The sequence below is a fragment of the Aptenodytes forsteri genome, unplaced genomic scaffold, assembly GCF_000699145.1.
Source record: "Aptenodytes forsteri isolate BGI_AS27 unplaced genomic scaffold, ASM69914v1 Scaffold51, whole genome shotgun sequence".
Classification (NCBI taxonomy): Eukaryota; Metazoa; Chordata; class Aves; order Sphenisciformes; family Spheniscidae; genus Aptenodytes; species Aptenodytes forsteri.
Window position 1 is genome coordinate 3,241,874 of NW_008795495.1, and position 12,471 is coordinate 3,254,344.

The 12,471-nt window shown below is 42.6% G+C and overlaps 1 protein-coding gene across 3 annotated transcripts in view; it reads right to left on the reverse strand.

Annotated features, from left to right (window-relative positions):
- Positions 1-12,471, reverse strand: part of KLF12 (Kruppel like factor 12) — a 263,096-nt gene that overhangs the window by 19,770 nt on the left and 230,855 nt on the right. For all 3 annotated transcript variants that reach the window (XM_009281721.2, XM_009281722.2, XM_019472692.1), the window contains one exon: positions 1,050-1,207. In XM_009281721.2, coding sequence (XP_009279996.1) covers positions 1,050-1,207 — 158 coding nt within the window. The remainder of the gene's footprint in view (positions 1-1,049; positions 1,208-12,471) is intronic.

The following is a 12,471-nucleotide window of genomic DNA, read 5'->3' on the forward strand; positions in this document are numbered from 1 at the left end:
CCACACCACAGAAAGCGCCAGCAGATTCTCAGCAAAGAACAACATTGTGCTACATGCTGGCTAAACACCATCTTTTCTCCAAGAAGTTACAAGAACACTGAAGTACATTAAGAGCAGAGAGATCAATAAATTTATTTTAAGTAAATCAGCAGCAGAGTAAGGAACAGCACTGAAACTCAGAGCATTCTGTCCACTGCCTTTCTAGCCATCCAAGCGATCCCCTTTTAAATTGTTCTTGATGACTTCAAATTGCTGCTCCTGAGTTTATCCACAATAAAATTACAACAATTACACATCACTGCTTCAGCTACCCTTACACGCCTGTCATGTAGACTAGTAACAGCCCATAAAGTCAAAAAGGACACCAGGTATTGATTAAGTGTTAAGTATTATCATCACTGAATGGACCCAGCTAATCTAGGCACCTCTCTGGCATCTCTGTTGTAGGGACCTAGTGCAACCTGTTCTCATAAAGTGACTGACTTCCCTCTGCAGTATGTGGTAGGTGCCTCTGAAAGCCTCCAGAAAGAAATACTGAGCTCTTGAGTTTACTCTTGAATTGAACTGAAGGCATTTAGTGGTGCCTATCATTCAAAGGCTACCTCTGTAAAAGCAAGTAGTAGCTCCATAGGAGCAGGTCTGTAGAGTGAAATAATGGTGCTGAAGATCCGTGTCCACACTATATGTTTTTCTCAAGGGTTTTCTTTAGACTAGCTCTGGTTGGTCCCAAGCAATGACCACCCATTGTTCATTGAAGCACATTAGGTGTGTCCCTGGAGGCCACTTTTCTGTTTCGTTTCATCTGAAAGGAGTCCGGTTTGTGCTGAGATCACTCTTGTGCTGTGAGGTGGCGATGACAGGGAAGTTCAATTCAAAAGCACGCTCGAACTGCACGAGAATGCCAATGCTGACACACCCGCAGACATCTCCGTCGTTTAGGTACAGGCCTTCAGCACTTAGTGTAGGATGACGAGTTCAATACGTCCTAAATTAGGCAGAAAGGAACCTGCGTGTCTTAACTGTGGTACACAGTGCCAGAAAAGTCTTACCTGTGTGCGTCCTCCGGTGAGCCTTCAGGTGGGAACTTTTTGTGTATACTTTGTTGCATCCCTCGAAGTCACACCGATGGATGCGCCGCTTCCTGGAGTCTGGAGACTCGGACCTTCTCTGACGCCTTGTGCTCTCAATACTGAACGGTGAAATGGAACTAAAAAACAGAACAGAAGCAAAAATGAAGCAAGAGCACGGTGTATATCCTGGGCCTCAAAAGATCAGCTGTAAAATATCACTGTGCCAGAAGTGACCTTAACAATTAATTCATTATTTCCTCTTCTACAATGTAGTCCACAGCACGTATTTGAAACAATTTGTGCTTGAACTGGAGCGTATTGTGCAGTATGAAATAAAATTCAAGTCTTGATTTAGAAGTGCTTATTGCCAGACAAAACACCATGATCCTTGAAATACTGCTCCAGTAACGACATAGCCTGACTTTATCTGAGCTTTATTTCTATTTTAACCGTGTCCAGATCCAAGCTCACTGAACCCTGCTTTCTAAACAGCTTTATATATCGCCTCTGTAATTTCTCTTTGACAAGTTTAAATATATAATAATCCTGAAACCTTTTAAGAAAAATTGCTTCCAGTACTCAGATCTGGACTATGGATCCTCGCATTTGGCCAAACACCTGTTGTTTGCTTGCATACAGGTTGCTAAGAGATCCATATCACGCTGCAGCAGCGATTTTTCCATTTACTTATTTAACAATTCTCAATCTATCACCTGCAAGTCAATGAATTTTATTTCCTTTCAGACCACTGATAAATAAAAAAGTTTATTAGCACAGGGCCAGCAAACGATTTCCACAGAAATGCCTATGCTCAGCGAAGACACTCCACATTTACAGCAACATCCTAAGGCCTATCAGTTATCCCACTTTTAAGCAAATAAAAAAAAGTAATGTTGAAGTCACATAGCTTTATTTTACAGATACAGTATGTACCAAGTCTAATACTTCAAGAAAGCCTGCTACAACAATGCACTTGCCTTGGTTAGATAAACTTGTGTCATAAACTACTATCAAGCCGGTATGCCAAGATCCAAACCCTCATTGACTTCCATTAGTTATATTACCCAGCTATAAATCATTATTAATTGATCGCCTTATCAACCCCATTATGGTTATACTGCACAGCAGTCACGTTCACCTACAGTTATACTAGCCTGTTTAGCTACTTTAAGTACTGGAACAACATTGGCCTTCACTGAAGTTTCTGGGGCTTCCCCCACATTCCCGTGTTTATTGACATTGAAGGTAAATGATCTAGAGATTCGTCAGCCAGCTCTTTTAAACTCTTAAGATGCAAGTTCCTGGTTCTCCTGAAAGAATTTGTGACTGTCAAATGAAAATGAATCGGAGGAAAAGAAACTGAATCTGATCACGAAAAGAAGCAAGCACGAACCTTTGGGGAAGCCAAGATACTAAGAAAGGCATCTGAAAGAAGCACTGATGTTGATTCATCTGCTGAGAAGCTCCTGTGTCAACACCAATCCTCAACCTTCTGTTACAGCAGCCAGTGCTGTTACAGCTATAGCTGTTCTGCCATAAACTTCACTTTTAGAGATTTCCAGAATTTGCTGAGGACTATTTGTATTGGGTTAAAACTTTGCATAAAGCATCTCGCACTGTTAGCATGTGATTTCACTGATGTTCCAATTCGCTGCATTACGAATCTTTCAGCCTTGAATTCGTGGTAGTTCAAATTATGCATTTTTCTTTTTGTGTAACAATTTTTACAGTAAAACCCTAATTTAAAGCACTATTTAAAAAAATGGAGTACTCTCTTTCTGACAGCCCTCTTTTTCTCTTAACACTTGATATATATTCATATTTCACCTTCAGGCAAAGAGATTTTCCAGATTAATTATTTTTGCCTATAATATGATGTCTGTAAACGGGCATGCGGGAAATTTCTGAAATGGAGGAAGAAATGGACAGAGGGCTGTAATATCAACATTAACTAGCAAAAAGTAGTTCCCAGGAGAGTAAGACACATCAGCACTTTAACTATGTGACAGGAACACAGATATGTTTAGCTGTCACAGAAATGGCTTAGGAATTGCATTTAAGCATCTGCATCTCAGGGCAAATAAAAGTCTTGGGTTAGATGATTCACTGAGAACAGTCTTGTTACTCCAGCGTTTTTTTTTTAAGCATCCCACCAGCTAAAATAAAAAGCAAACATGTAAATCAAATCTTAAAGCTCAATACTGAAGGTACAAAATCCAGTGCTCAAGAGCAGAAAATCTTTATCTTTAAAAATAAATATTTGTGCATCATTTTTGCTGCATGTGATTTACGACCTGTCTTAAAAGCCTATTTTGTAGCAGGGCATTCAGATCCTGGGTAGTACAGCTCATTTAAATGGGAGGAGGATCAAGCTTGTAATGCTGCTGCAATTTCCAACCCCGAGACAAAACGAACCTTGAGCAGAGTCAGCACCTCGTAAAAAGCTATTTGTCACGTACAAGAAAGTGACCTCACTGCTGGGAACTGCTCTGTGCTTTCCCGGGTATTTATACAGGAGATGGTGGCATAAAGCGGAGCCGCAAAGGTAGCACACAATCAATGCTGCTGCTTCTTAACTGGATTGCTCCTTTATTCTAAAAGGCGAAGCATCCTACCTATTCCATGCCAGGGAAAATAACTAAGTAAGCCACAGAAGTTGCTCTGCATTGCCACCGTCCCCCACGAGCTTCACAGCCATCGCTTGCTCAGCACGCCAAGGAGAAACGTTACCGTCAGCTGGAACCAGCAAATGTAACCTCATGACTTCCCTTTGCAGCAGTGCAGACTAAATGACAAACTAGCCAGCAGAAGGGACTCACGTGGCAAGTGAGAGCACACCTCCAAGGTGATCCTCCTCTGCCACTCTAAGCCCCGTGGTGCAGGGGGACCCCGCAGTGCAGACACGCTCACTGGTGGAAAAGAAGCCAGATCCTACCTGATACCACCAGCCTTGTTATAGCCTTACAAAAGCTGTGTGATTTTTTAAAATGGAGGTACCACAGGAAGCCCTAAAAAGAGCACAAGGTGCTTTTTTGACCTTCCTGAGGTTAGTCCCTCTCACAGTAACTGTCAGTTGATTTGCTGATGTTCTTTCCTTTGGCCATGCAGCAGTAAAGGGACACCCTCCTCTTTCTTAAGCAATTTCTACAAAATACCCTCGCCAACCACACAGAGAGACATAAAAAAGTCCTCAAAACCATGTTTTGTGCCTTTTAAAGGCCACGGGGGTTCTGCCAGGTGGCTCTGGTCAACACAGGGCTCCAGAAACTACTGTTTGATGGCACCATGGTAGACAAAGACTTTGAGAATAGACATGACGGGGAACTCACAGGTATTAATTTTTTTACTGAGTTTTTTTCTTTGTGTTTACAATGTGTTTTAAAATCATGTAAAATAAATTAAAAGAACAAAAATGAACCCCCCCCCACCATATCTTAGCAGCCTCTCTTGACCGTAAGAGTCCCTCACAGACTGCCCAGAGTGAAGACCTGGAAACATCTCAGCAGCCGAGAGCTGCCAGGGTGCCCAGACGAGAAGCTGTCAGTTCTCCTGTTATCGGCCAAGATTTCAGGCAGCCTTTAAGGCTCAAGGTGGGTTTAGCAATAGGCCTGACACCATAGGCAACAGCCCAGGCAAACTGCAGGATGTATCAAATTACTGCTGATACATCAAGTTTGAAAGATAAAGTAACAAAGAAGAAAATAGGGTTCTGACCTGTCAGCTTGACATGTATTTATTTGCAGTTTGTTATTTCTAAAACCAATGTAATTTCTATATTAGTGTAGAAACTATTACACTAACAGAAATCCTGGGGCACTGCTGGTTGCCTCCATAAGCAGCCGCAACACCTGTAGTCAGTACTGCGCATAGGGTGAAATGAATAAAATCAGTGTGAGCATTTAGGGTGATTTACAAAACTTCAGCTGTGTTATTTCCGGCTAGAAGTGAAAACATGCATCTCTGCAACTCACACACGGCCAAGTGCTTGTCTCTCTGATGCAGGAAGTCTGCAAAGTAAAACAAAGACTGGGGCTTCGCCAGTAGATGGCCATCAAGTTCTCCTGAACATGATCTGTGCTGCATGCGACAGGAATTGTAACAACCCTGGTAACGCAGGATTATTTTTCCTTTCTACGAATGCTGCCCATTACATCCTGGGTGTTTCACCTCCGTTCTACCTACAGACTGGGAAAGGCCCTTGGCATATGCAGTAACACTGTTAAAAACACACGTAGTGTGTCTTTTTATACCGATCCTCTGTTTTCTGAGCAATAAGCAGCAGAACTGCCCAAGGAGCACAGTATGTTTACTAAAGCCTTGAACTGTCTTCAGTGCTGTGACACACCAACAACATGCCACGCGGTGACAACTTGCTGCACACTGGCTGCTCCCCACAAACAGCCTGCTCACATGCTCTCACCCTTTGGCAAACATACAGCGTTACCTTCGGCCAAAGTACGAGCTTCCTGGCGCTGCCGGCGTCCCAGCAAGCCGGGCAAGAGCTGGCTGACACAGCCAGCACGGACCCGGTGATGTGCAGCGAGCCGCTGCTTTGCTCTTTGCCATACAAACCCAGTGTCCCAGTGTTGCGTTTTCGTCCTTGTGATTGCCACCTTTACTCTTCCTCAGCCCCTCCACTATGAGCTCAGGCTCTCTGGCTATGTCTCCTGCATGCCTTGCAAAAGACCCCATGGAAAACGCGCTGACCTGGGGCCAACAGGTATGGACCAGCTTGTGTCCAAAGCCCCCCCCCTCCCCCCATACATCTCTCCTTTACAACCTTCAGCCTGTATTACCTTCCTCCCTAGCTGTAGTTAAATGAGAGACTTATGGCTACACCTTAATAGCTCGCAGCTGCTAAAAACAAATGCTAACCTCACTTTGAGGTGAGGCCCAGGCACGTATCAGCTGTGCCCTCTCCGCTCCAGCTTCCACGAGAAAGAGAACGAGAATGGGCTCGGCCCCGTGCAGCAGCTGCTCAGCCCGGATGAGGGGCTCGGCAGGCTAGAGCGTGCCCCACAAGGTGGGCATAATGCGAGCTGTGGTCCTCTTGCGTTTCTCAGGCTCTGGGCTGTTGAAGGATGTGATTTGGCTAAGCTGGCGTACCAGGACAGTCCTGCTCCAGTTGCTTTCCCTTGTGTTAGCACTGGCACTTGCCTGATCCTTCAGCGAGCCAGTTCAGGGACCCACAATGACGAAGTCAATTCTGCAAAAAAATCTGAGCAGCTTGCTTGCTTTTGCTGGTTTAGTTCCCTAAATAGTGGAGTCTGCCAAGTACCTGCACTGACACATGGGAGAGGATAGGATCCTGTGGCCAAGGGCGAGGGGAGTGTCATCACCCTTTCACTGGCAAACAGCTGTGATTGATTACCACCAATGCCACAATTTCCATGGAAATTCAGAATTTGTATGAAGAAACTGAGAACATGGACTTAAGCAATCAACACAAGGAACAACTGGAAAATCCACCTTTTGCTCCACAATGAAGCTTCTTCTTGTGACACTTGTGTATGCAGAAGATACATAAAAGATAAACACATAAATAGATAGGCTGAAAACAAAACTGGGAGATATTACCATGCTACATACTTAAGAGGTGACAATGTGCCTTGACAATATGGGATAGAACCAACAGAAAAACATTCATATCTCATCCTCAGGCCAATTTTGGACATCCAGATATTTATGTTTTTTCTTTGTTTTTAAAAGGAAAAAAGATACAAATATACAATATTCAAATACACAAACTGTATAAATTTAGCAATGTGAAGCATTACTTTATGAGACGTGCAAAGCTTCTGGGCCAACCTTTCAGTCGTAGCAACTAAAAGCGCAGGCAACTGAAATAAAAGCAGAGAACTAGAATATAACATGTCTGCATTCAGATGGTAATGAGCACTTGAAGAAAATCCTTGGATCTCTTGCATTTCTTGGCATTCAAAGGGAACCTGAGCTGCAGAAACATAGTGGGTTTTGGCCGCTTAACATTTATAAAAACTAGAGCTCTTAAGTGACTAAATATGAGCATCAGAGTTGAGCTTTCTGTGTTATTTTTGAAAATCTTGGCCTTTGGATCCAGTGGTGGGACAGCCATCCCCCCAGCATGTCAGACGATCTCATGCAAACCCATGGCAGCTGTCAGTCATTCGGGTGAAGCGGGACAGTAGCACTGCTCAAGGCTTACAGAGCAGCTTCCCACCAAGGACAGTCGGAAGCAGAGACGACTGCAGTCCCAATGCTTTTGCTTGAGTCCTCCGGCGCATTTCAGAGTCAAGTGAACATGTGAACAGCAGCATGCTCCTTCAGGGAGCTAATCTCACTTAAGATAAAGTACCTTCTCTCTGCTAAGACCTTCAAGTTTCAGATGCTAACAGGCATGATATAAGTACTCTGTGTGTTTTTGAAAAGGGGAATTGAACCGTATTTCTCAGTTTCCAGTTCTCAATTACTTTCTTTTGTAGTAGCTTTTCACATAATGTACTTTTATTTTCTGATAGCTTGTATAATGTTACCTTCCCACTCAGGATATTGGTGAAAGTATCCTTATAAACACTACATATTAAACTGTGAAGAAATATGATACAGCTTATTTTTCATTACAGTTTATAAAACTTCACCTAGTAGTGAGATGCCAAAATCATACTATATAAAAACACAGTAATTTTTTTGCTTGAATATGCTTAAATATCAGTGTAATCTCCTGATAAAGTCTTTCCCTCAAATATTTACTTACTGCTTTTTTTAATACAAAGTTTCCACTGTCTCCTGTTCGCAAACAGATGCACATGCATATATACATATGTATTTTTTTCTCCTCTTTGATTCTTAGATTCTAATTAATGTTTCATGAAAGGCAAACATCTGCCTTAGGAATGTTAGACATTAAAACATATCAAGCAGTACTTAAGGCAATCATAAAAGGAAAATACGTACTACTCTTATTAGCGGTAGTTAGGTCAATCAGTGTACTTTAAGGTGATACTATACCGGAAATTATACTTTTTGTCAAGAAAGAAAGGAAGAATTTGGCAGCATACACAAGCAGTACACATATTAAATGGAAAAATCACATGGGTAAACAAAACACAGATAAGAGATGATTTGAATACATTTGGTTCAGAAAGTGCCCGAGCTGGAGATGGTGGGAAATTGCACTGGGAGCAGACGGGAGTAGGAGCATGGTAAGTTTGCCCTGTTATGCTCTGTCCTAGGTGTCTGCTTCTGGCTGCTACCGGAGGGAGAGCCCCGGGCAAGAGGACCCACTGCTCCGGCTCCGTACAGTCGTTCCCGTGCTCTTACATCCCTGTCCTGGGCAGTCAGCAAACAAAATACCCTGCGCTCTGACCTTGACTTTATCTGCAGCATTTATTCCCACTGAGACCAGCTAAAGTTACTTGAACAGGTGAGCTGCCTTGCAATACCCGAGTGCGTTACAACATCTCTCTGGCTGTAGTGGAACCGAAAGCACGACTATACATGAAACAAACTTCTGGCAGAGGGAAAGAGCTTTGGGGTCTACTAGGAAAAGCACTAATGTCAACTATGGCACGCCTTATCAAAATGATCCATCACGTCCGTTATGAGCTGTGCTAAGCTGAGACATGAGAATGAGACAGTTGCCTGATCCTCCTGAGCTGTGTTCGTGCTGTGGGATCCAGGAGCACTTTCCAGCTCCTAGGGCAGTGCTGTCCTGGGGTGTATCCCAGCTCCACACTGGGCTGAGACCCGAGCACATACCACGTCCTCCTCTTTCACGCTGTTCCTCTGTGTGGGGTTTCTAAGGAAAGGAAGCTGGGCCAGAAAGTATCTACGACATGCTCTAGCATGTCCCCCAGATCTGAGGACTGGAGGACTGGGACTGTAAAGCACACTTCCGATAGAGAAAACCTATACATCAAGCCTACGATGAACTCTGAAATGCCACTAAAAAGAAAACTACAACACAATTTTCCATCTCTTTTACCCTTATCATTAACTAAGAAAATTTTATCCTAGAGAGTTATTGGGTAAAAGAGCAAAGGAATTACATGTTAACTATCTTGCATGTAAGCATTGCCTACATAATTAAAATGTTTATTCCTGGTTTGGGGAAAGTTCACGGCCGTATGACAACTTGCACCACCTGCAGATCCTGCTGTAAGAACCAGAACCCGGGCCAGGCTCTAAGCAGAGACAAATTTATTCCTGCACAACTACATCCAGCCGTAGCCAAGCATGGGCAACAGCAGCTCCTGGACCAGTGACGCCCCTACTGAATTACTGGGCTGCTGCTTAACAAAGACAAATTTCACGTTTCTAACATGGCAGGACATACAGAGCTTGTTCCCACCCATAAAAGTTTTAGAAACATTGACAGTAAGGCTATGATGTTTTACACATAGACAAAATACTTTCACTAATTTTAAACATAATTCCACTTCATTGCTCTCTGTCTTTCCCTTGGTTTGGACAGATGGACTCACATTAGGTGAGACACTTGGCCTTAGGTTTTGCCATAGATTTTGAGGTGGCAAATGATGGCAGTTGTTTAAATCTGTTTAGGAGATATTTTTTTCTAACACATGCAACATACAGAAGATGCACAACTGCATCATCGACAATTCCAGCTCCTCAGGATGGCTGAACATGGTGCAAAGACTGCTCTGGATCCTGAAGCCCACGTTAACACCTCCTTTGGTAACATGCCGCATTACCGTAGAATAAAGAGTAATAGAAAAACTCAGCTAGGGAGGGATCTATCAACTTTCTGCTCAGCAGGGGTAACTTCAGAGCTAGATCAGATCGCTCATGGCCTTGTCCTGTTGAAGTCTGAAAATATTTGAAGATAGATAGAAAAAAACGCATCTCTCTGGACAACACGTTCCAGTGCTCAGCCACACTCATGTTCTAAAGGGAATTTCTAATGAATGCTCACTTTTTCTAAATAGTTCCTACATAAATGTTTATCTTTATAAATACACATATCTACACATTATAATGAAAGATAACAGTGACTATGAGCTAACGCAAGCCTGAATTTCTTTCTTTTAAAAAAAAAAATTAGCTTACTTTCCTTTAGCCCAATGTTCTTCCGAGCTGAAGTGGAAATCCATGAAAATAAGGAAACCTCAAGCAGTGAGGAAAACGTATCTTCACAATGAATTTGCAGGTGGAATAAAGTGCACGTCTTTTCTAAAGAAAGGTCTGTTTTTTTGGATCTGATGACAAAGCATTGTACGTCTTCCTGAAAGCAGGAATAATTCCTGAAATCCTGTATGCCAAACGTGTTTGATGCACGCTAGTTCAAGCCTGGGAGCTGAACCTGGTCTAGCAGAGAAAGAGCATCTTATTTCGTCCCCTCCTTTCAGAGCTGGCAGAACAGCAGTGATCATTCACAGGATCTCTAACACACCAGCCGTTCTAACACTCCTTCCAGACGGAGGCTGCATCAATGCCGAGTCTGTTCTTTCTTTTTTGTCCCCTTCTAAACAGAGCAGAAAACTGAGTAACTGAGCACCTCCAACTCAGTTTTGAGAGCACAGGGCCCTGCTTTTTACCCTTCCTGTTCCTTTCTGATTCATACTTTTCCTTCATGTTTTTCTGGCAACACATATGCAAACAAGCTACAGCAATACTGGTATTCTCAGCAGAGGAAATTAAAAAAGTGAAATAAAGACTCCTCTGTTGGAGACATGGGCTGAGCTGAAATTTCCAGCATGGAAATTAGATGAGTATGTACATATTCACGTCTTTCACCTTTATTCTGGTTACTTGTAGAAACAGCATAGATGCTCCACTTTCTAGTGCAGGACTCCTTACATATTGTACCTTGCTCTCCAGATTTCACTTTCTTCTTCTACCTCTAATTCTGATTTCTCACACCTGTGCAGCACAGTAGTCAGTTCCAAAGTCTGTACAATGATGACTCTCGCCTGTGCATCCATCTCCTGTTGGTCAGACTAACAAATGTGGAACTGATCACTGCAGTGGTGATTAAAAATTATCTCTTCTGTATCCTTAGCTGACAAAATTGTTGCGTAATGTCTTGCCAGGTCAGTGACATTAAACAGGGACATTGTGTCCACTGGGACTGAAGCTCATGTGAACGACCTTTTCTTCCTTCCTGTTCAGAAGGCTTATTATCGATACGTTAAATATTTGATTACCCTGGATACCTATGTATAATGCAATTGTGGGTGGTCATCTGTCATACTCTGTGTCATCAAGCAGATTTTGGAAACTACTAAACAGTTGACTCCATTGAAGTGTACACTTTGGTGCTTATATATGTAAAGATAACCTGCCACCCCCAACAGCATGTCATCTCAAAAAACCAATTTTGTATGCCCCACAGCCATCTACAAGCTCCCGCCTCTGAGAATATATATTGCAAAGAATTCATCTATTGCAGAGATAAAATAAGTATTGTACCTATTTGATCTGACTAGGAGAAAAGGGACTAAACAATTTAATTCATTTGGGGACAAAAACGTTACTGAGCACAAGATCATCCTTCAGGGATCTGGGTTTCTTTTTCTAAAACTACTTTCTAATCGATAAGGTTTGAGATTTATGTGGGTTTTTTTTCCTTCCAGAGCACCCTCTCCTATCTAAAGGAATTTTTTATAAAAGAACATGAGAAAATATTCTATAAATCAAAATTGTTACTACACCCCAGAGGCCATACAGATTGTGTTAGCATGCATTTTCATTAACAACAATGAGGAATCCTGATGTATTTATGTTATACAAGAAGCTAGCTTTGCTATTCAATATGCTAACTTGTACCTGGCTTTACAGCCATGCATGTCGATGAAGTATGTCTTCATTTAGATTACCACATCCTTGCTACACCTTTTTTGCTGGTTTGTGTTTGCAAAGCAAAATAAGTACAGTGAGGTCCAAATCCATGAACAGAGTACTAATACACTACTGCAATACGAAGAAACCCCACTACCTCTCCTTGCATCTGCGGTTTTCCACACCTATTTATAATATAGTCTCACCTGAAAACCAAGCAATGTTCTGGGCTTCAGTGGGTCCAGCTCCTCAGCCTCCTTTCCCGGGGACTGCCATTTCTTTGCTCTTCCTGCTCTTTATTTTCCTTCTCTCTTCCCTCAGACCTGCTGCCACCTCCCCAGCTGAGAACCGCCTCTCTAGAGAATCACAGGGCCAGGTTTTGTCACCAAGTAAGATATTTACATAGGCAGAAATTTACATAGTTGCAGTGTCCTGGTTTCGGCAGGGATAGAGTTAATTTCCTTCCTAGTAGCTGGTACAGTGCTGTGTTTTGGATTTAGGATGAGAACAAAGTTGATAACGCACTGATGTTTTAGTTGTTGCTAGGTAATGCTTACACTGGCCAAGGACTTTTCAGCTTCCCATGCTCTACCGACTGAGAAGGCTGGAGGTGCACAAGAAG